Below are 20956 nucleotides of genomic sequence, written 5' to 3'. Positions count from 1 at the left end.
TCGGCGATTTTGCTTCTTTGCTTTCTTTTGGTGACAGAGTCTCTCTCTTGCAGTCTAGGCTGGCCTTAAACACACTAGGTAACTCAAATTGACCTCAAACTCCTGGCCATACTCCTGCCTCCACCTCCCAAATGGCTTGGACCATTCCAAGCGAGAAGGTTATTTTTAACCCAAGAAATCAGGGGACAATTACGGTTTATAAAATTTATAAAGGGCAACATGGGAAATATGCCATGTTTACACTGCCACTAAACAGAGGTCACCATCGCGTCTCTTAGCTTCCATCTCTTAGCGATCTTGTTGCCGACGTCCCCTATTGAGGCTTCTTAACCACTTCAAATATGACCGCCTTAGCTTCATTCTTCCTCGCCGCTGTGACGTCATGGCAGACTTCCTGCCCATTTCCAAAATGGCCGCTCCCGCAGCGTCGAAGTTCTAAGTGCGCATGCGCGAAAGTAAGCTCTCTTTCCCGCAAAATGGCGATGAGTTTAGTATGCGGCCGCCGGCAGCTTCTGCGCCTCCTACGGCCCCAGCGTTCGGTAAGGTTGCGTCTATACAGCCGGCATGCTGCCTTGTCCCTGTCACCCGAGCTGAGGTCATGAGGAGACGCTGACCCGGTCACTGTAACCTGCGTGTCGTGACCTCAGGTCGCGTGAGGACGCTGCAGGGTTACGTCCAGGGGTTGGTGGCCCGGTTTCTCTTAGCTGTCTGGGAGCTGCCTTCCACCCTGAGCCCTGACCTCTGAGCCCCGTTGCCTGGCTTCAGGAACGGGATGCGAGAGACCGGGGCCCGGGCTGCACCCTACATGCTCCGGTGCACGCCTTCGGGGCCTGCAGACTGCGCGAGCAGAGTTGCAGTGCTCCGACTGCTGCAGCAGGCTGTCAGCGGGACAGCAGGGTCGCTGGGACTCAAGGGGTTCCCTTTCCTTTCACACGGTCAGTTCCACAGCGTCGCAGGGTCCCTGAAACCGCTGGCCACCGAGCTCCTCGTCGCAGCCCACCTGGGTAGTGGGCGGCCACACTCTGCTGTTCTCGCCGCCCTAAGTCCTCGCTGCATCAGTACTTCAGCCACCTTCTTTGCAGAAGCCCAGGTAAGAAGTCCCCACATGTGCCAGGAGCGCAGCTTCTTGGCCAGTTTCTTTTGTTCTGTGTTTTTGTCATTTTGAGAGAGGGAATGTGTAGCATAGTTTTTCCACACTCCACGCGGTTCCTAATAATATTAGCCTCTCCGTTTGGAATAGAAATAGAGTCTCAGTAATTCGGCAGGGAAACTTTTGAAAGTACTTGAGAAATTTGTGGGGCTGGTGAGATAGCCCAGCAGTGCAAATGCACTTGCCTTGCAACTCTGGGAGCTTGAGTGCCAATCCTGGAACCCCAGTAAAGGTGGAGCCAGTTGTGATAGAGTCCCTGGAATCCCAGCACTTGGGAAGCAAAGGCAGACAGATCTCTGAGTTCAAAGCCAGCGTGGTCAACATAGCAAGTCAGGGCTGCATAGTAACCAAGCAGTGGTGACGCTCTCCTTTAATCCCAGCACTCGGGAGGCAGAGGCAGGCGGATCTCTGTGAGTTCGAGGCCACCCTGGTCCACAAGAGGTAGTTCCAGGACAGGCTCCAGAACTACAGAGAAACCGTGTCTCGAAAAAAAGGGGGGAAAAAAAGTAAAGGAGAAAAGTGAAAGCTGGCTCCACAAAGTTGTTCTCTGACTTCCACACAGGCCATGGCGTGCATGCATGCACAATAATACTAAATTAATTTAAATTTTGTGTTACATCCAAGACACTGATTACCAGAGTGGTGGCAAGCCAATAATGTGAACTGTGATTATGGCTGTGTGTATTTACATACTAATATTTGTGATTCTGTGAATACTGTTTCTTAGAAGACTAAGTAGGTTTGTTGATTTTTTTTAAGATTGATTTTATATTTTATATTTTATTGCCCATAGACACCCAGAAGCGGGCAATAGAGACCCTGAAGCTGAGGTTATAGGGGTTGTGTGCTGCCTGCTACAGGGGTGCTGGGAGCTGAAACTGGATCCTCTACCGGAGCTCTTAACCCTTGAGCCATCTCTTGGGGATAAACTCTATAATACAGCTCTTGGTTAGCATGCACAGGGCCAGCCTGAGCTGCAGAGCAATCAAGATCCTGCCTCCAAAACTCACCCCCCACCGTCCCAAAAAAAGAAATTGAAAAAAAAATTGAGTTGACTTAAAAGAGGAGCTGTGGGCTGCAGACTAACTTGGTAGTCTTTGTGCTTGTCAGATGTGGGTGAGGCCCTGGATTCAGTGCCCAGCACAAAACAACAGTAAAGAATCCCAAGCGCTGTAGTTTCAGAGTATAAAAAGGATGGTAACCATGGTGCTCCAAAGACCAAAGTCTGGGCAGCGGGACATGAAAAGCAATCTCCCTGCTTCCCCTGGGGGGAAACCCTGAGACACTCTAGTTCTTATACTAGTGGTAAAAGCAGGAATGTGTAGACCTCATTGGGCATCTGGAAGAGCATGAAGTCGAAGCAAGAAAATGTAACCCAGAACTGGTTCGTATAAGGGAACCTTGCCTTTTGTGCGTCCCGCTTACGATGATTCTTGGTCTCCTTTGTCACAGGTCCAGGCACCCCCTGTGGTTCCTGCTACCCCCACCCCTCCTGCGGTACCTGAGGTGGCTTCTGGAGGAGCTGCAGATGTAGCCCAGTGCGCTGCAGAGCAGAGCTTCGCTGAGCTGGGACTCGGGTCTCACACCCCTGTGGGGCTCATCCAGAACCTCTTGGAATTTATGCATGTTGACCTGGGCCTGCCTTGGTGGGGGGCCATCGCCACGTGTAAGAGTGCATACCCAGGAGGGCAGAGGGAATGGGGGCAGAACCTCAACGATGGCAGTTGTCAGTGGGTTAGAAACAGGAGCAGACAGTGAAAGGTCGGAAAAGCAGATAATTCAACCTTTACTTCCTAAAGAGCACTGGAAAACCAGGTGTCATGTATGATTCAGAACATACAGCTATTTGAATGTGACCCGGGAGTTGGAGTAGGGAACCATATTAAAGGTAATGAAGCTACCCTGACTTAGCAGAAAGAAGGTTGGGTCAGGTACTTATGCTCCCAAATTAGAAAGCTGTTCTCATTGCTCTTAAAAAAGCTGAAACTGTTTTCATCCTGTTTCTTCCTGGGGAGACCAGTAGGACTTTTTATCATCAAAAGCTAGGTTGTGTGTAGAACTATAGCTCAGTGATAGAGCACTTGCCTGTCGTGCACAACACCAGCCCGGGCTGCATAGTAAGACCCTGTCTTAGCATTCATCTGACCCCAGTGCTTGGGAGGTCGATGGGATGCAGACATCCTTAGTTAAATAAAGAGTTCAACCTGAGTCAGGCCTGAGTCGCTGTTCTAGTGCTGTACAGAGACACCGTGATCACAGCAACTCTTAAAAGGAAAGCATCTAACTGGGGACTTGTTTACAGTTTCAGAGGCTTAGTCCTTTGTCACCATGGTGGGAAACATGTCAGCATGAAGACAGGCGTGGTGCTGGAGAAAGAGCTGAGAGCTACATCCTAATCTGTAGGCAGACAAGAGAGAGAAGTCACTTTTTGAGACCTGAAAGCCCACACTCAGTGACACACTTCCTACAAGGCCACACCTACTCCAACAAGGCCACACCTCCTAATGCCACTCAAATAGTGCCACATCCAATAAGTAAGCATTCATATATGTGAGACTTTGGAGGCCATTTTTATTCAAGCCGCCGTGCCTGAGCTTCATAAAATTTAGCCTTTAAAGGGTTTTTTAAAAGCCAAGTGGTGGTGGCGGCGGCGGCGCACGCTTTTAATCCCAGCAGAGGCAAGTGGATCTCTGTGAGTTTGAGGCCAGCCTGGTCTACCAAGCAAGTTCCAGAACAGCTAGGGCTGTTATACAGAGAAACCCTGTCCTGGGAAAAAGAGTTTTCACCAACTTTGAGCTAGATGTGGTGGTATACGCCATTAATCCCTGGGGGAGGGGGGCAAAGACGGGAGGATCTCTAAGTTTGAGGCTAGCCTGAACTATATAACAAGTTCCAAGCTAGCAAAGGTAATAGAAACCCAGGGAAAAGGGGGTGCTGGAGATGACTCAGTGGTTAAGAGCACAGCTGCTTTTTTAATTATGCATACAATGTTCTGTTAACATATATACACCAGAAGAGGCACCAGACCTCGTGAGCCACCATGTGGTTGCTGGGAATTGAACTCAGAACCTTTGGAAGAGCAGGCAATGCTCTTAACCGCTGAGCCATCTCTCCAGCCCCCGAGCACAGCTGCTTTTGCAAATAACCCAGGTTCTATTTCCAGCACCCACATGGTGGCTCACAGCTGTCTGACTCCAGCTCTAGGGGATCTGATGCCTTTTTGTCCTTCATGGGCATATATGCAGACAGGCAAAACACCCATACACATTAAATAAAAATGAATCTTTTGTTTTTACTTTTTTTTTTTCTGTATGTATGAATGTTTGTCTAAATGCATGCCTGTGCACCATGTGTGTACAAGGCCTGGATGCAGCCATCTTGCAGCTCTGAGGCAAGTGCTCTACCGCTGAGCCAAATTCTCAAGCCCTTGGTTTTTGAGGGTTTTTTGGTTTGTTTGTTTTTTTTAAGATTTATTTATTTATTATGTATACAACACTCCTTCCATGTATGCTTGCATGCCAGAAGAGGGCACCAGATCTCATTATAGATGGTTGTGAGCCACCATGTGGTTGCTGGGAATTGAACTCAGGACCTCTGAAAAAGCAGTCAGTGCTCTTAACCTCTGAGCCATCTCTCCAGTCCAGGGTTTTTGTTTGTTTGTTTGTTTTAAGATTAATTTTAAGCTGGGCATTGGTGGCGCATGCCTTTAATCCCAGCACTCGAGGGGCAGAGGCAGGCAGCCTGGTCTACAAGAGCTAGTTCCAGGACAGTCTCCAAAGCTATAAAGAAACACTGTCTCGAAAAACAAAACAAAAAAAAGAACTAATGTTGTCATGCATGCACTAAATTTAATATTAAAAAAACTCATGAATGTGTGTGCATGCATGCATTTGCCTGTGAGTCTGTACACTTACCTGCAGAAGCCAAATGGGTATTGGATCCCATGGAATTGAGGTTAGAGGCAGTTGTGAACTACCTCACATGGGTACTGGAAACCAATTCAGGTCCTCTGCAAAAACAGCAATCACTCTTAACCACTGAGCATTCTCTCCAGTCCACCCCCTTAGTTTTTTTGAAGTAAGGTCTTACTGTGTGGGACAGTAAGACTTCACACTCTTGAAACTCTTGGCCTCTGTGGTGCTGAGATTAGAAGCACACCCGCTGTCCTTGGTTTCAGTCCCTTCCGTTTATGCTAAGTATATAAACAGCTTTAGCATAACTGTGTGTTCTTTGAGGAATCCAGTGGGCCCACTTTTTTCTAGTCTTTGACCCTCAGCTAAGATCACCTCAGTGTACTGCTGGTGATGGCATTACTGAATCATCTTTTCTTATCGTAGACCTTCCTGCATTTGACACACTAGAGCTTTGGCTTTTGTGGCAATCTTTCCTATCCTCTCCAGCTAATTTCCTGTTTTCTAACTACACTTCCCTAACTTCACCCTTCTTCAGGAATGGTATTCCAGGTTGTGTCCTTGCTTCCTTCTTAGCCCAGGCCACAGATAGCGTAAACTAAGTATTTGTTGGCATGGCCAGTAGTCAGGAGTGTGTGTAAGGAGAGAGGAAAGGTTAAGCCACCAGAATGTGGTGGGTTACTACTTTAGGGACTTGTAAAAGTGACTGGCCAACTTTGTTCTAACCTGGGTATGATGGCAAATACCTGTGCTTATAGTACTAGGGAGGCTGAGAGAGAAGGCTGAGTTCAGGGCCAGCTCGTATACACCAAGACCCTGTCTCAGAAAATAAAATCATACTTCATTCTAAGACTCAGTTCTGGAGAGGTGCTGAACAGGGTGAAGGTAAGGTAGATGTTCTCCCTTGATCAAGAGTGACTTCATTTGTGTATTTTCATCTGCAGTGAACAGTTGAGGAAAAGATCTCCACTGATGATAGAAAGTTTGGAGCCTATTGAAATACAAAAGGAACGTTTGCTTGCTGGCGGACGGTAGAAACAAAAAAATCCCTGCTCATCTGCTTAAAGAAGTTATGCTTAACTTTTATTCTATGGCTGCAGTCTGAGCCTTGAAGAGCTGGGTGTGCCCTGTCCTTACTTCTGGGCCCCTTGGGTGACAGCCATTGTATGGAAAAGACTGGAATAAGACTTAGAGTGAGGACCTGAAACCTTCATTCTTCTGGGTGTAGGCAGCTTTTCATTTCGCTCCAAGCCCATGTTGTATTTTCCAGGTACGGTCGTTGCCCGCTGCCTCATTTTTCCACTGATTGTGAAGGGCCAACGAGAAGCAGCCAAGATCCACAACCACATGCCAGTGATACAGAAGTTTTCCACCCAAATCAAAGAAGCCAAGTTGGCAGGAGACCAGGCTGAGTGTGAGTCGGCTCCAGGGAAGTGTGGGAGAGAAGCACATTTGACGTGAGACATTCTGCTGTGGGAGAGGGGCAGGTGCTGCAGTTGGGCGGTTCTGGTAAATCTAAAGGTTTAGCCTTTCCTTGGAAAGGTCATGGGCCCAAGATGAAGTTGTTCACCTTCACTGATGTCACTCTTAGCCCAGTGACTCATTTCCCTCCCCTCCCAGTTTACAGGGCCACCATAGAGATGACACGCTATCAGAAAAAGCATGATATTAAACTCTTCAGACCGCTCATCCTGCCTCTCACTCAGGTGAGCAAAACTGTCCTGCTTATCCATCCTGAACCCAGTAAGCTGTGTCCTACTTCCCATGTCCCAAGATCCCCAGAAAAGCAGGGGATGGTGATGTGCATGGCTTTTAGTAATGGGGTCCTGAAAAAGTACCCGTTAGATGTGTTGACTGTTTATCCTCTGTAACAGGCCCCCATCTTCATCTCCTTCTTTATTGCCTTGAGAGAGATGGCCAACCTGCCTGTGCCCAGCCTACAGACAGGTGGGCTCTGGTGGTTCCAAGATCTCACGATATCTGATCCCATCTACGTCTTGCCACTGGTAGTCACTGCCACAATGTGGGGTGTCCTTGAGGTAAGCTGGGGCTAGCCAAGTGTGAGACCTGCCAGTAACAGGGAGAAGGGATGAAGTGGCATGCAGAATGTACCTTCCATTCCCTGGGAGAGTAGAGTTGACAGGTGAGAGATTGGAATTCACTGTTCTTTTCCTCGACCCGTTTCGGGCAGCTAGGTGCGGAGACGGGCATGCAGAGCTCTGACCTCCAGTTCATGAGGAATATTATCAGAGTGATGCCGCTGGTGGTCTTGCCCGTGACCATCCACTTCCCCTCGGTAGGTAACGGCTTTGTGCTGCTTCCAAGTCCTTCCGCCTAGTGCCTCTGAACAAGCTGACTCGACAGAGCTCTGAGCATCTTCTCTTTGCTCACGCAGGCGGTGTTCATGTACTGGCTCTCCTCCAATGTGTTCTCCCTGTGCCAAGTGGCCTGCCTCCGGATTCCAGCTGTGCGCACAGTGCTCAAAATCCCCCAGCGTGTCATACACGACCCTGACAAACTGCCTCCTCGGGAAGGCTTCTTGAAGAGCTTCAAAACAGGTAAGGGGTAGCGGGCGGGCGCTGTGGTGTGATGAGGAAACATGTAATCCCAGCAAGGGAGCCGCAGCAGGACTGCACTGCCTAGCCACCCGAGGCTCCACAGTGGGTCAAGACCAGCCTGCGCTATGGAACTTGAGACTTTTCTCAAAAAGGAAGGGGGTGGGTGGTCAGGACCAGGAGAGAGTATCCTGAAAATGAGAGAACTCTCCTCACACAGGCTGGAAGAATGCTGAACTGGCACAACAGCTCCGAGAGCGTGAACAGCGAATGCAGAAACACCTGGACCTGGCTGCCAGAGGTGAGGAAGCCCTTCAGGCTCGAGTCTCTTCCATTTTTTCTTTCTCTCTATTGACTGAGATTTGTTCTCTCTTCTTCCAGGTCCCTTACGGCAGACTTTCACCCACAACCCTCTGCTACAGCGTGATCCGAGTCACCCTCCCAACACGCCCAACAACAGCAGCAGCAAGCCCAAGTCAAAGCCTTGGAAGGACACTCTCGGCTGATTGCTGTCCTGTGCTCATTCTGACAAGAACTGCATCTTCACGGACGCCTGCACACAGACTTGATGCTGTGTCCTCGCCCCAAACCTGGGAACTCCAGGGTTTGGAAGTGTCCGTTTTAAAAATTGTTTGTACCACAGACTGAAGAGACTTCCTCCTGTGTTTAAAAGAGCACTAGAGAGGAAGCACCCTTCTCATCCAGAGTTAGTAAACGTCTGTCTTGTCCGGGCTTCTTGTTTGTTAAATACGGAAGGGGAATGGCGCTGCAGAACCTCACTTGCCCTTGCTCTTGGGAAGGAGCTTTGGGTTTTACCTGAGCTTCAAAGCTCAGACCTGCCTCCCACATTGTCCGTCTGCATCTGCATTTGCACTGTAGAGAGGATAGGCAAGACTGTGTGGCGGTCTCTCGTACTGGGGACTGACCCTACATCTCCAGCCCTGAGTCATGTTTCCTGACCTATACCCCAAGATTACCTATACAATTTCTTTAAGAAGTAGATGCGTTGGAATTCTGAATGGTGATTTGGAAGAATGAAGGGGGAATGACTCAGCAGGTGAGAGTTCAAATCCCCAGCACCCATGTGAGAAGCTGGGTGTGGCCCTGTTCTTACATCTCTAACCCCAGTTCTGTGGGGTGTAGAGACAGGAGGATTACTTGGGCTAGCTCCAGGTTCAGTGAGAGACCCTGTCTCTGGAGAATAGGGTGGGGAGTGACAGACAGGACACCTGTGTCTTCCGGCCTCTGCACGTGTACCACACAAGAAAGGGGGAAGTTCTTGTGCACTAGCTTTTTACATTTATAACATTGTAGTGCGACAGTTCACATGTTTTTATAAAAATTGGCTTTATAACCTTTTGGCGGCTGGCTCCTGAGGGAGAAGTTGACTCATGTACTTTCCAAGCCTGTCTTTTAAACTGCATAAGCACCCAGAGTCACTAAGAAAGTCACTCAGACTGTAGGAACATAACCTTTTTATTGTTTTGCAACTATGACAGTTTTGTGTCCCTCTAAAGGAGACAAGTTTGGAGCATTGTTGGTCCCTGTAAAGGAAAGGAGTGGGTAGGCACACCCAGGCACTTCCAGAACCAGGCTCCAGAAGTGGCCTGCTTCCTGCCACAGTCTGCATTATCCCTTTATGAAGTCTGAAACAACACATAGCAAAACAAATAAATTATTTTTCATCCCTCAAAAGCAAGTTCAAAGTTGAAGCTGCCAAGACTGGGCTCCTGGATGGAGTACCTCCAAAGAGGTTCTGGCCAGTGGGACGTAAGAAGCACCCATTTGTCCACATCTCAGAATTCCAAGCTCTACTTAGACTTGCGACCTTGTTGTTTGGGCATCTCTCCATCTTCCAAATCCAGTTCTGTAGCAACTGACATGCAGAGGATCTGGAGGTACCGTGTGGTGGAGGCTACAAAGAAAAATCTGAGTTAAAACTAGAAACAGGTTCAGGGGGCTGAGTTCAGCGGCACCAAAGGGGGCTGGGCCTGAAACAAGCTAAGCCATATGGTTAGAAACAGGTACCACGCCAGGCAGTGGTGGTGCATGCCTTTTAATCCCAGCACTCGGGAGGCAGAGGCAGGTGAATCTCTGTGAGTTCGAGGCCAGCCTGGTCTACAGGAGCTAGTTCCAGGACAGGTTCCAAAGCTACAGAGAAACCCTGTCTCGAAAAAAAAAAAAAAGATACCAGTTGTGGTAAGGGGGACTTGGGAGCTTAGGTTTGCAGGAAATGGCAAACAAACAAAACCAGTCTATTGAGGTAGCTGAGCAACTGGGAGATCCAGAGCTTACCTACGATCCTGCGAAGGCAGAGAGGTCGCTTGTGCTCGGGGACCCTGATGATGAGGAAGTAGAAGGGCAAGCCTGAGAGGGCAATGGCGATGCCGATGAGGGAGTTGATGGTGTCACTGTAAAGTGGGACGGCCACCAGGAAGATAGTGCAGAGGCAGAAGACAATGGGGAAGAAAATGCTGAGCTAGGGACAGAGAACAACCCAGAGTTAGCTCGGTGTGCTCTTGGTTGTTGTTTGGAGGTGGTCTCACTTTGTGGCCCAACCTAGCCTTAAACCCATTACCCTGCCTCAGCCTGAATGCTAGGATTGTAGGCATGGGTTGCTACACCCAGCTCGGCATTGCTCACAGCCTAGACAGTCCTAATCCCCTGAAGATGAAAACACCGAAGGGCTGGAGGCAGAACACAGTGGTATAGCACTTGCCGGACATAAGTGCCCAGCCTCCTTTCTGCTGTCTGCGTGCAGGCACCACCAGTCCCTACCATTGTCTGTTGGTTATTTTAGGGCAGTGGGGTGAGACTGCTCAAGATCCAACCCAAGGCCTGTGCAAGACAGGACACACCACTGAGCTGGATCCCCAATCCTTGCTAGGTTGTTTGTGGGGTTGTTGGCTCACCGACCTTTACATGCTACCAATGCCTAGCTCCCCAACCCTTGTGGGTTTTGGGTTTTGTTCTTTCCTAGAGACGTTGAGTTTTTTGTTTCTTTAATTCATATGGGTGTTTGTTGCATGTATGTCTGTGCACCACATACCTGTCTGGTACCAGAGGAAATGAGAAGATACTAGATCCCTTGAAACTGGAGTTACATTTGTGAACCATCATGTGGGTACCAGGAAACCTGAATCCTCTTCAAGAATCAATGCTCTTAACTACTGAGCCATCTCTCCAGCCCCTGTTGTTAGTTTTTTAACAATTTATTTATTTTCATTTTATGTGTCTGAGTGTTTTGCCTGCACATATGTGTGCCTAGTACCCATAGAGGATCCCCTAGAACTAGAATTACAGACAATCGTGAGTTGCCATAAGGGTGGTGGGAATCAAACTCAGATACTTTGCAAAAGCATCAAGTACTCTTAACCTCTGAGCCACCTCTCCAGCTTAACCCTTGATTTTTTCATTGCAGATACATGCCACTATGCCTGACGTACAATAAACTCTTGTAAGATTCCTGCAGCAGCAGTTCTAGCTGCACTAAATGGAACAAAGGTAGGGTAAGGGAAATGGATTACCTTGAGAGGGCGAGGCCGGTCAGGTTCCTTCCAGCGTAGATAAAGCTGACCCACGATGGAAAGCCCCACAAAGAACCAGTAGCTGAAGCTATAGTAGTTAATGAGCTGGAAAATGTCCTCCACACACAAGTAGACCAGTGCCAAGATGCCCTGTTGATGCAAGACCAAGTCAGTTCCTCTCAGGCCCTGGTTGTTCTAGGTGCGTTCTACCACGCTTAACCCCTCCCAGGCCCATACCAGGCCATATCTTCACAGTCTCCATGTTTGCCTTCTGCTCCAAACCCTGCAGCACTCTTGGTACTTAATTCCACCTCTATTAAAAGAAGCTTGCCTTTAGTCAGGTGGTGGTGGTCTTTAATCCCAACACTAGGAAGGTAGAGGCAGGTGAGTCTCTGTGAATTCAAGGCCAGTCTAGTCTACTGGAGTTCCAGGGCAGCCAGGGCTACACAAAGAAACCCTGTCTGTCTGAAGTAGGGGTGTGTGTGTGTGTGTGTGTGTGTGTGTGTGTGTGTGTGTGTGTGTGAGAGAGAGAGAGAGAGAGAGAGAGAGAGAGAGAGAGAGAGAGAGAGAGAGAGAGAGAGAGAGAGAAGACAGGTGTGGTGGCACATGCCTTTAATCCTAGGTCTCAAGAGGTAGAGGCAGACTGGCTCACTCTGTGAGTCCAAAACCAGTCTGGTCTACAGAGTGAGTTCCAGGGCAGTAAGAACTGTTAGACAGGGCTGGAAAGATGACTCAGAGGTTAGGAGCACTGGCTGCTCTTCCAGAGGACCCAGGTTCAATTCCCAGCACCCACATGGCAGCTCAAAACTGTAACTCCAGTTCCAGGGAATCTGATGCCTTTACACCAATGCACATAAAAATAAAGCTAAATAAATTATAAGAATAAAAGAACTTATGCAGAGAAACCCTGTTGGGGTGGGGGACAGGGAGATACTTGCCTCTCATCTAAAATTTTAGTGTATTCATCACACCTTCACCAAGTTAACCCTAACAGTTCAAAGTCCACAGAAGTCTTGGGCAAACCCTCCCTGTAATGTCCCCAACTAACATGCCTAGTTCTATGACAAAATTCCACAAAGCTTTATTGCAGGACTTTGAGATGCTTCCTCCCTTACCTAAAGCCCATCTCGGCAACCCTAACCATCATACTCCATCTTAAAATGCCCTCCTCCACAAATTTTTTCTCAGCCAACTTCTGCCCTCATGGAAGTGATCATTTCTTCTCTTAAAGGATGTATCACAGACCGTCATAGCAATTAATCATTACAGAGTGTCTGTGTGCCTTACTCCTTACCTTAGACCACAGGAGTTAGCACCTCTCACAGAAGTTTGAGGCTAGGAACTTCATCAGTGGTTGGCACAATGCATCAATACTTTTTAGGTCGGAACCCCCTTTCTGGCTTCGAGAACCTAGAGTAACTAAGTCTAGTACTACACGTCTTCCCGCAATCCAGCTCTCAGTGTCATCCCCGAGATCACTCACATTGAAGAGTAGAGAAGGCACTGGTGTGAACCGTTCAACATGAATCATACAGATGGCATCAGGGAGGTGGCCTTCTCTTGAGCCCACAAATAAAAGCCTGTTGAGGTAAAATAAGGGAGGTTGACCAAACTGTGGGACACATAGGGCAGCCGGGTCACCTGTCACCTTAGCCTCCCTCTGCAATCCCTTCAAAAGAAATTCAGTTCACAGCTTAGAAGTGGAAGCTGCTAATGGTAATAAGAAGAAAGGGACTGGGGGAACACTGGCCACTGAAATCCCAGCACTAATGTTTGACTGTCTCCGCCAAAGCTTTTCCTGATACCCGCCCTGTCAGCAAAAAAATGACAGTCCTACCTAGAAGCAGCCACAATGGAAGCATTGAGGCCACCAAAGCAGGATAATGCAACTGCCACTGGAATTGTCCAGTTGAATATTCCAAAAATCCGATCCGCAAAGGTCTAAGAGAAAGGAATAGAAGTCATTAGCAGATCCTAGAAGGGGGATGAAAATCCTGCACAGGCGCATGCCCAAATCCGCCATCAGGAGCCCAGTGCTCGCCACAGTGAAGGCAGCAGGCCTTGCAGGCCCGCTATCCTAAGTGTACTCCTATCAGGCTGTCTACTCCCTTTCCAGGACTGAAGCTGGAATATTCCAGAAGCCCGCAACACACCCTCATCATGCTAGTGAAAATCCTTTACCACAGCAACAGCTTCACTCGCCAGGATGTCCTTCATGTCGAGCACACTGTAATAGGCCACATTGGTCAAGAGGTAGATGATGGTGACGATGGGCATGGAAATGCCAATGGAGAGGGGCAGGTTCCTAAGGCCAAGCAAACAGAATGATACGTCAGTCCTACCGTTTTATCTCCACCTCTCCGTCCTCAGACTCGGCCACGCAGTTCTCTCCAGGAATGCAGATGTCTGTGCTCCCCAGTTCCTTTGCCTTTGAGGTTGCCTGAAGTATTGGCGTAAGCTCTGAACTCTTAAAAACTAAAAAGGAGCCACATGGTGGTGGCAAATGCCTTTAATCCCAGCACTCAGGAGGCAGAGGCAGGCGGATCTCTGTGAGTTCTCAGCCAGCCTGGTCTACAAGAGCTAGTTCCGAGACAGGCACCAAAGCTACAACAAAACCCTGTCTCAGAAAGGAAAAAAAAAAAAGAAACTAAAAAGTAGTAGGGGGAAGAAATACTCCCGTAGAAAAGTTATGCAGGAAAAAGTGACGTTGCATGCAGTGTTATTTGTAATCCCAACTGCTCTGGAGTCTGAGGTAGGAGGATCCCAAGTCTAGAGAGATTGTCTCAAAATAAAACAGGCTTGAGATGACTCAGTGGTTAAAAGCATTTGTTGCTCTTGCAGAAGACCTGGGTTCAATTCCTAGCACCCATATGGCAGCCCACAATCTTCTGTAACTCCAATTCCAGAAGAGCTGAACCCCTCTTCTGGCCTCTGAGGCACTGAGTGTACATGCAGTGCACCCATGTATGCAGAAAAACACCCACACACAACTCTTCACATAAAAGGGCTAAGGGTAGAGCTTGCTGGTAAAGAACTTGTGTGGCATGCCTGAGGTCCTGAGCTCAAGTTCCAGTGCCACCAAAAAGACAACAATGAAAGGCAGAATTGACCCATAGCTGCCCTATGTCCCAGCATAACAACAGGAAGGTGGGCGTGGTCTGTTTCTTTGACCAAGTGGCCGGGGTCAGGATTCAGTCTCTGAGCACTGGGAAGTGTGTCTTCAAACTGAGAGATAGAAGAAGCAGGAGGCAGACTGTGGAATCTCACATCTTCAGCAGGAAGACCAGTGTGTGCATCCAAACAGGGATGTCATTTCAGAGAACTCCAGGTACCATCCTAACTAACAGCCAAGAAAAAGACACAAAGACCCCTCCAGGTCTCTCAAGTGCCAAGATCACTGTCTATACAAATGCCCTTGACAATGAGACCGAACAAACCTGGGCTGCATCTGGTTTCTGGTAGTGGGAATTGAATCTAGGCTCAAGGACACATGCTAACAAATACTCTACGTGAGCTACAACCCAAGCCCTCTTTTTTTGTTGTTGACAGAATCTCAGTTAAGTTTCCCAGAGAGGCCTTGAATTCACTCTATAACTGATCTTTGAACTTGTGATGATCCTGCCTCAGCCTCCAGAGTAGCTGGGTTACAAACCTTCTCCATGAGGCAGGATTGCAAATAATCCAGTCATTCAGCTTCTGGCCAGTAGGTGGAAGCACCACTCCCTAGCCTCCACTTGGATCTAGTAGCCCTGCTCCTCCAAAGCCAGCAAATGTGTACCAGGAAGGCTTTTTGTTTTTCAAAGTCAAAAGTTGATTGGTATGGGAACTGTTATAATTTAGGGAAATTATTTCCTGGCATATTTTAGTTTCTAGGATCATAATATCTTAGACTCAGGAAAGTTCATGGAAATTCTATAATTAAACCCCTTAATTTTGTATTAAAGAAGCAGGCAAGGGCTAGGGAAATGGCTCAGTCGACGAAGGTGCTTGCCTTGCAAGGAGGGCCTGGGTTTGAACTCAGAACCCACAGGCAAATGCTGGGTGGGCTGTGGAGGATAGTGTGCACTTGTAACCCCAGAATTAGGGAGATGGGGACAGGAGGATCCCAGCACTCGGGAGTCAGAGACAGGCGGATCTCTGTGAGTTTGAGGTCAGCCTGGTCTACAGAGTGAGTCCCAGGACAGGCTTCAAAGCTACAGAGAAACCCTGTCTGGTGGGGTGGGGGGGTCCTGTGAATGCTCATGGTGTGGTCATGACTGTCCATAACTCTGGCCTCTTCTGACCTCAGTATGCTCCTCCACCAATGTGGTGAACACCCAAGCACTCAGGCACACAGATACATACGAGAATAAATATATTTTTTTAAGTAGACAGTATCTGAGGAATAACGCCCACGTGGTTTCCACAAGCATGTGTGCAGACATATACACAAAAAGAGTACCAGGCAAGCTGGGCATGGGCAGGAAGGTTACGAATTTGAGGCCAACCCGGACTACATACATAGTGAGATGCTGTCACAGAAAGGAAAAAAAAGGAGTCTTGGTAAAGAAAAATGGAAGGGCCAGCATGGTGGTGCACACCTTTGATCTGCACTTGGGAGGCAGAAGCAACCAGATCTCTATGAGTTTGAGGTCAGGGTGAACTATCTACATAGTGAGTTCTAGGCCAGCCAGGACCACGCTGTGAGAGCTTGTCTCAAAACAAAACAAAGAAAGAACATGGAACAGCAAGTACATGGCTGCAAAAAGGAAGGGCAGCTGTTGGACCTCTAACTAATAAAGGGAAGAAAGGGAAGACTGATTCCAAGACCTGAGGCTCCCAGTCCAGGGCTCTCTATTGTGCACGACTCTGAGGCAATGCAGAGCAACACCGCCAGGGCGATCTGGTGAATAGCTGGAACGATTCCACACTGGCGGTGTGAACTGGGGCAAAAAGAAAGGCTCAGGAGGGAGGCGGAAGAAGGAAGTCTATGACCTGAAGTTAGCTACTAGGGATAAAGCGGAGTGGAGGTCTGAAGACAGATAAGGCATTGCGACACTATTTTCACAATGTTGTTCAAATCAGTTTACAAATTTGAGGGCAAAAGTAATCCTCTTGCTTCAGCCTTCTGAATAGCTTGGCAAGGACCTTGGGTGCTTCAAAGCAGATAGAAGCATGAATATAACCTGCTTTATTTAGAAATCAATCAATGTACAAACTTTTTCCAAAAAGATTGCAAAGCATAGGAGGGCAAGCGCACATTTTAGCCTAGCTACTACAATCATGGACAAGAACGTCTCTAGGTCTTGACTCGGTTAAAATCAGGCTGATGAAATGAATCCCAGAGTGGAGAAGGCTTGAAGGCCAGCTTGGAGAAGCTCAGTCAGCCATGGCTCGCTGGTCCGGAAGGCTGACGGTAAGATACCTACCGCTCAGGATTCCTGATCTCTTCGGTGACATAGTTAAGGGTGTCCCAGCCCGAGTAGGAGAACAAAGCTGAGTAGAGCGCCAGGGCGATGTCACCCATTGCAAACGATGAACCCTCGAAGGAATTCTCGAAGTGACTCGTGGTTCCTGGAAGGTGAGAACAACACAAGACAAGAGTTAATGGCCAATCCTGCGCAGGGAGAAGGCATGTGGTGATATCAGCAGGTAACATGCCCTGCCAGGGGGACCACTGAGGGGCGGCAACCGAAGAGCCGTCAGCACAGCTGCCGTGCAAAGAACCATGGCTGTGGTCTCGACAGGAAGAACTCGGGTGAGTCCAGGATAAGAAACTACCACAGAGCTGAGAGGGGCTAGCATGGGGTGTTCTGCTCTAACTGTAGGCTGCCTTGAGTCCTTGCCACTTTCTAACCCTAGACAGGGACAACACGGGAAGAGGCCAGACAGGGTGCAGGATGCCCAGGTCAGCGGCGTTGTAGGACAGGCTTCATCCCTGGAAACCAGGTGAGCACAAGGAGTGCCATTTCTGACTGCTCACTTCCGAGGGCAGAATTGGCAGAGCAATAGCACTAGGCCCAGCAAGCTGTAAAAGCCAATCCCGGGGGCGGGGCAATCCGCCTCCTTGCCAAGGTCAGTTTCCTGTAGGAGGCAGCAGAGTAGAAGCTGAAGGACCAGCTTTGGAGTCAATCTGTGGGGCACACATTTCACATCTTCTAATTTACCATTAGGGACTTGAGGAAGATCGTCTGGGTGATCTGTCTGGGGCTTTGTTGTTTTGTTTTAAAATAGGGTCTCACCGTGTACCCTGGCTGGTGTGGGACTTGTTATGTAGACCAGCCTGGCCTCAAACTCGGAGATCCACTCTACCTCTGACTGCTGGAATAAAACACCCAGTTTTTTGTTTTTATTTTGAGATAGGGTCTTCTGTGTCTCAGGCTGGCCTCAAATTATCTATGTAGCTGAGGGTAATCTTTAACTCCTGCACCTCTGATTGCCACCTCATTCTGCCCAGTGTAAGATAGGTCATTCCGGGGCCTGTTTCCTCACCTATATAAAAGGAATAATAATAGTGCCTACCAAACACGGTATTTGGAGACTTAAATAAGGCAAGTTATCAGCTCCCAATGTTAAAGTAAGGCCAACGTTGTAGATCTGAGATCTACGGCTTGCCTAGCATGGCCCAAAACCCTGGGTTTGATCCCCAACACTCCAAAGAAATAGGAAAAAAAAAAAGGAATGTTTAAATAAAAGCTAATTGCTAGTTGGGATTGTTTTCCTTACCCTGGCCAAGTGTAACAATGCCTGCAATGATAACCGCAATCAGCGCCAACACTTTAGCATAGGTGAAAATGTCTTGGACCAGGGTTCCCCACTTGACATAGGCACAGTTAATGAAGGTTAAGAGACCTGAAAGAAAAAGAATACTGATGGTGACCTACCCTTCCCACCTGGAGGGCCTCAAACTCCAACTTTTCCTGCACTAGACGTCAAGATGAACCCATCAAGAAGTCAGCTGTGTATCTGGACTGTGCCTGTTCGCCCCCATTAGCCTCAGTGTCATCACTGCAAGGCATTTGGTGAACACCTCCTCTTCCACAGCGACACTCCCAAACCCTAGTGTCTCAAACTGGAGTCACAGAGCAAGGTGGAAAAATTCCTGGCCACAGATGTGGGAGGCACCTGGGAGTTGTACAGATTAGTGGTGTATTCTGGTCCTAGGCTCTTTAAAGTCAGTCTCTCCTTTCTATGCGCATGCACGTGTACACACACACACACACACACACACACACACACACAGGTCTAATACCCAACATCCTGGCTCTATGCTGTTGCTATTAACCCTGACAAATCCTGTTGTAACTTATTCAGTGTCTAGGCCAGCAGGTCAGCATGCATGTCCAAGGACTAGGATGAAGACAAAACTTCCTGTCCATTGCCCACCAACCACACTATTTGTTTTGTGCTTGGTAAAATTCTTGCAGCTAAAAATGTCATGGGGCCCCCACAAAAGCCAACAAAGAAGACCAAGCCCCTTATGTAAAAGTAAAGAGCCTTTATTTTACTTTTTTTTGGGGGGGGGGGGGTTGGTTTTTCGAGACAGGGTTTCTCTGTGGTTTTGGTGCCTGTCCTGGAACTAGCTCTTGTAGACCAGGCTGGTCTCGAACTCACAGAGATCTGCCTGCCTCTGCTGGGATTAAAGGCGTGCGCCACCACCGCCCGGCCAAGAGCCTTTATTTTAATCAAGTTTGCAAACTCGGTCTCTCCACATGTCCAACGTATTGGAATATCCAGAGAGCCCCGAGCTCAATTAGAATTGGGTTTTTATAGTAGTAAAGTGGGAGTGAGGGGTCTCTGAGGTTCAGGACCCCTGATTGGCTGACATTTGTCTACGGGTGTCCTGGCGAAGTGCACTGGCAGGTGATTCTATCTACAGCAGTTGGAATATCAGACATTTCCTTTGAATGGTCTGCCCTTGGGTGGGGGTCGGGTTATCTCAGCTTGTGGTTCTTTCCTGCCACCAGGTATTGCTTCAGGGTAAACTGAGACTCAGGCCTCTTATTAAATTTATCTGTGGCCAGAGTCCCAGGTGATAATGGTTGGAAGTAAAGAAGTTCCTTTGTGTGACCTGCCCAGACTTAGATTATCATGGCTGACCCCCACAAAAACAAGTTCCTGTAGAAAGAGGGCAAGGCACTTTTCCTGCCTGGACATTCCTCAAGCCCTTCTACCCAGATGAACTCAGAGAAGTTCACAGACCATCCTCAGAGTAAGTGTTTGTAACAGGGCAAGACAGTCTCTCACAAAGGGTTATGGCGTATGAACATACACATTTCCCTAAAAAGAGCCAATCTCTTTCATCAAACGCTCAGAGTAGTGGCAGGGGGTTCAGCTCAGTGGTAGACAGTGTGTTGAAATGCATGAAGCCCTAGGCTCAAATCTTTTCACCCAATAAATAAATAAATAAGAATCTCAGAAAAATTCATTAGCCCAAAAGTTACAATCCAATACTTTGGAAGAAATTCAAGAAGGGAAGCCCACACATGCTGTGAGGCTGGCTGGCAGCCCAGGGCTTCTGGATCCGGAAGGAAGAAAGGGCAAACAATCCAGAGACAGGGAATCGATGCACAGCTTCTTCTAGCTCAGCAACCGGAAATCCCCCGCGGAGTACCTGACTGGCAAGTCTCCCTACCAAGGCTCTCAGAGAAAAGCTAGCCTTGCCAGTAAGAAAGAGGTCTTGTTTGATCCAAGCCAGCAACACAATTAAAACAACAACAACAAAACAAGCAAAAGCAAACTTTCCAAGTCCAAGGGCAGTGGCTCAAGACTTTCAGCACTTAGAAGACTGAAACAGGAAGATTGCCTAATATTAGTTCCAAAGGAGAATCAATTCCCAAGCCTGCAAAAAGCAGCCCAAACATCCGGAAATGAGCTCAACCTGAACCATAAGAGGATTTCTGGAGGTTAGATAAAAGCCAACATTCCTCAAGCACTTGTGAAGCCAGTGCAGTCCACCAAAAGAAGTCATTTCCCCCTACCTGTGGGACCTTATCAGCATCCTAAGGCCTCCAGGCTTCCTCAGTATCACAGGTACCTGTCACACATTTCAAAGTCCACCCAAGTATCCTAACCCTTCTCACGTTCTCCCCTACCCTAAATTCCCTCCAGTTCACTGGCTTCCCGCTCCCTTCAGCTAGTCCTACTTCTTTTTTTGTTGTTGTTGTTGTTGTTTGTTATTTTGTTTGTTTGTTTGTTTGTTTGGACTTGATAGAGTCTTTAATAGTCTCTCTGAAATTTTACAATTTAGGCCTCCATCTTCTGCACTGCTCTTTTTTTTATTTTTTATTTATTAAAAATTTCCGCCTCCTCCCCTCCTCCTCCCCGCCTCCCTTTTCTCTCCCCCTCCCCCCACTCCCCACCCCACCCCACCCCCGCCCCGTACTTCTTATAACACAACTGTACTTGCTATGCTCATGCTCTCTCGCTCTCTCTCTCTCTCTCTCCTGCTTCTTCCACTGTTTTCTTATTCCTATCCCCTGCTATCCCTCTCTTCAGATAGCTCTGTCCATGTCCAGTCTCTGCCCACGTTCGGTCTACTTCTTCCTCTCTCTACTCTGAACCCCCCCCCCCATCTACAAGGAAAACCTTCCCCTTGACCACACCGTGGAGCAGTCGTGTTGTTAGTTTACATACCTACAAATTTTAACTTGAGGCCAGCCTGGGCTACAGAGACCTTGCCTCAGAAGGAAAGAAAGCAACCTTAAACCCTCAGGGTCCGCAGACTTCCTGTTTGTTAGCCTCTAGTTTCATTCTCATTCTAACCCAGAGGCCAGTGCACTAGGAAGCAGGGAAAATTAGCCATCTTCTATTCCAATCTCCTTCTAACGGGTG

At 48.2% G+C, this 20956-nt stretch overlaps 2 protein-coding genes across 4 annotated transcripts in view; one reads left to right on the top strand and one right to left on the bottom strand.

Annotated features, from left to right (window-relative positions):
* Positions 1 to 426: 426 nt before the first annotated feature.
* Positions 427 to 8349, top strand: Oxa1l (OXA1L mitochondrial inner membrane protein). Its single transcript, XM_057786055.1, has 10 exons — positions 427 to 539; positions 941 to 1090; positions 2603 to 2816; positions 6332 to 6475; positions 6682 to 6767; positions 6936 to 7100; positions 7253 to 7357; positions 7457 to 7619; positions 7837 to 7917; positions 7998 to 8349. Exons 1-10 carry the CDS (start codon positions 477 to 479, stop codon positions 8120 to 8122), a joined length of 1296 nt encoding a protein of 431 aa, XP_057642038.1. The 5' UTR covers positions 427 to 476; the 3' UTR covers positions 8123 to 8349.
* A 731-nt stretch (positions 8350 to 9080) lies between these two features.
* Positions 9081 to 20956, bottom strand: part of Slc7a7 (solute carrier family 7 member 7) — a 43173-nt gene continuing 31297 nt past the window's right edge. For all 3 annotated transcript variants that reach the window (XM_057786052.1, XM_057786054.1, XM_057786053.1), the window contains exons 3-10: positions 17849 to 17974; positions 16552 to 16696; positions 13325 to 13448; positions 12981 to 13084; positions 12627 to 12723; positions 11144 to 11293; positions 9912 to 10095; positions 9081 to 9531 (exon numbers count right to left, since the gene is read on the bottom strand). In XM_057786052.1, coding sequence (XP_057642035.1) covers positions 9428 to 9531; positions 9912 to 10095; positions 11144 to 11293; positions 12627 to 12723; positions 12981 to 13084; positions 13325 to 13448; positions 16552 to 16696; positions 17849 to 17974 — 1034 coding nt within the window. In that variant the 3' untranslated portion in view covers positions 9081 to 9427. The remainder of the gene's footprint in view (positions 9532 to 9911; positions 10096 to 11143; positions 11294 to 12626; positions 12724 to 12980; positions 13085 to 13324; positions 13449 to 16551; positions 16697 to 17848; positions 17975 to 20956) is intronic.

Source organism: Chionomys nivalis, chromosome 12 (assembly GCF_950005125.1).
Source record: "Chionomys nivalis chromosome 12, mChiNiv1.1, whole genome shotgun sequence".
NCBI lineage: Eukaryota > Metazoa > Chordata > Mammalia > Rodentia > Cricetidae > Chionomys > Chionomys nivalis.
The sequence above is the reverse complement of the archived record's forward strand: the minus strand, read 5'-3'. Positions and strand labels throughout refer to the sequence as shown.

Excerpts from the sequence above, each read along its gene's own strand:
- Oxa1l (XM_057786055.1), top strand. The coding sequence starts at position 477 with ATGGCGATGAGTTTAGTATGCGGCCGCCGGCAGCTTCTGCGCCTCCTA. Across the intron at positions 7,101-7,252 it reads CAATGTGGGGTGTCCTTGAG|CTAGGTGCGGAGACGGGCAT; the intron begins GTAAGCTGGGGC and ends CGTTTCGGGCAG. Across the intron at positions 7,918-7,997 it reads CCTGGACCTGGCTGCCAGAG|GTCCCTTACGGCAGACTTTC; the intron begins GTGAGGAAGCCC and ends CTCTTCTTCCAG.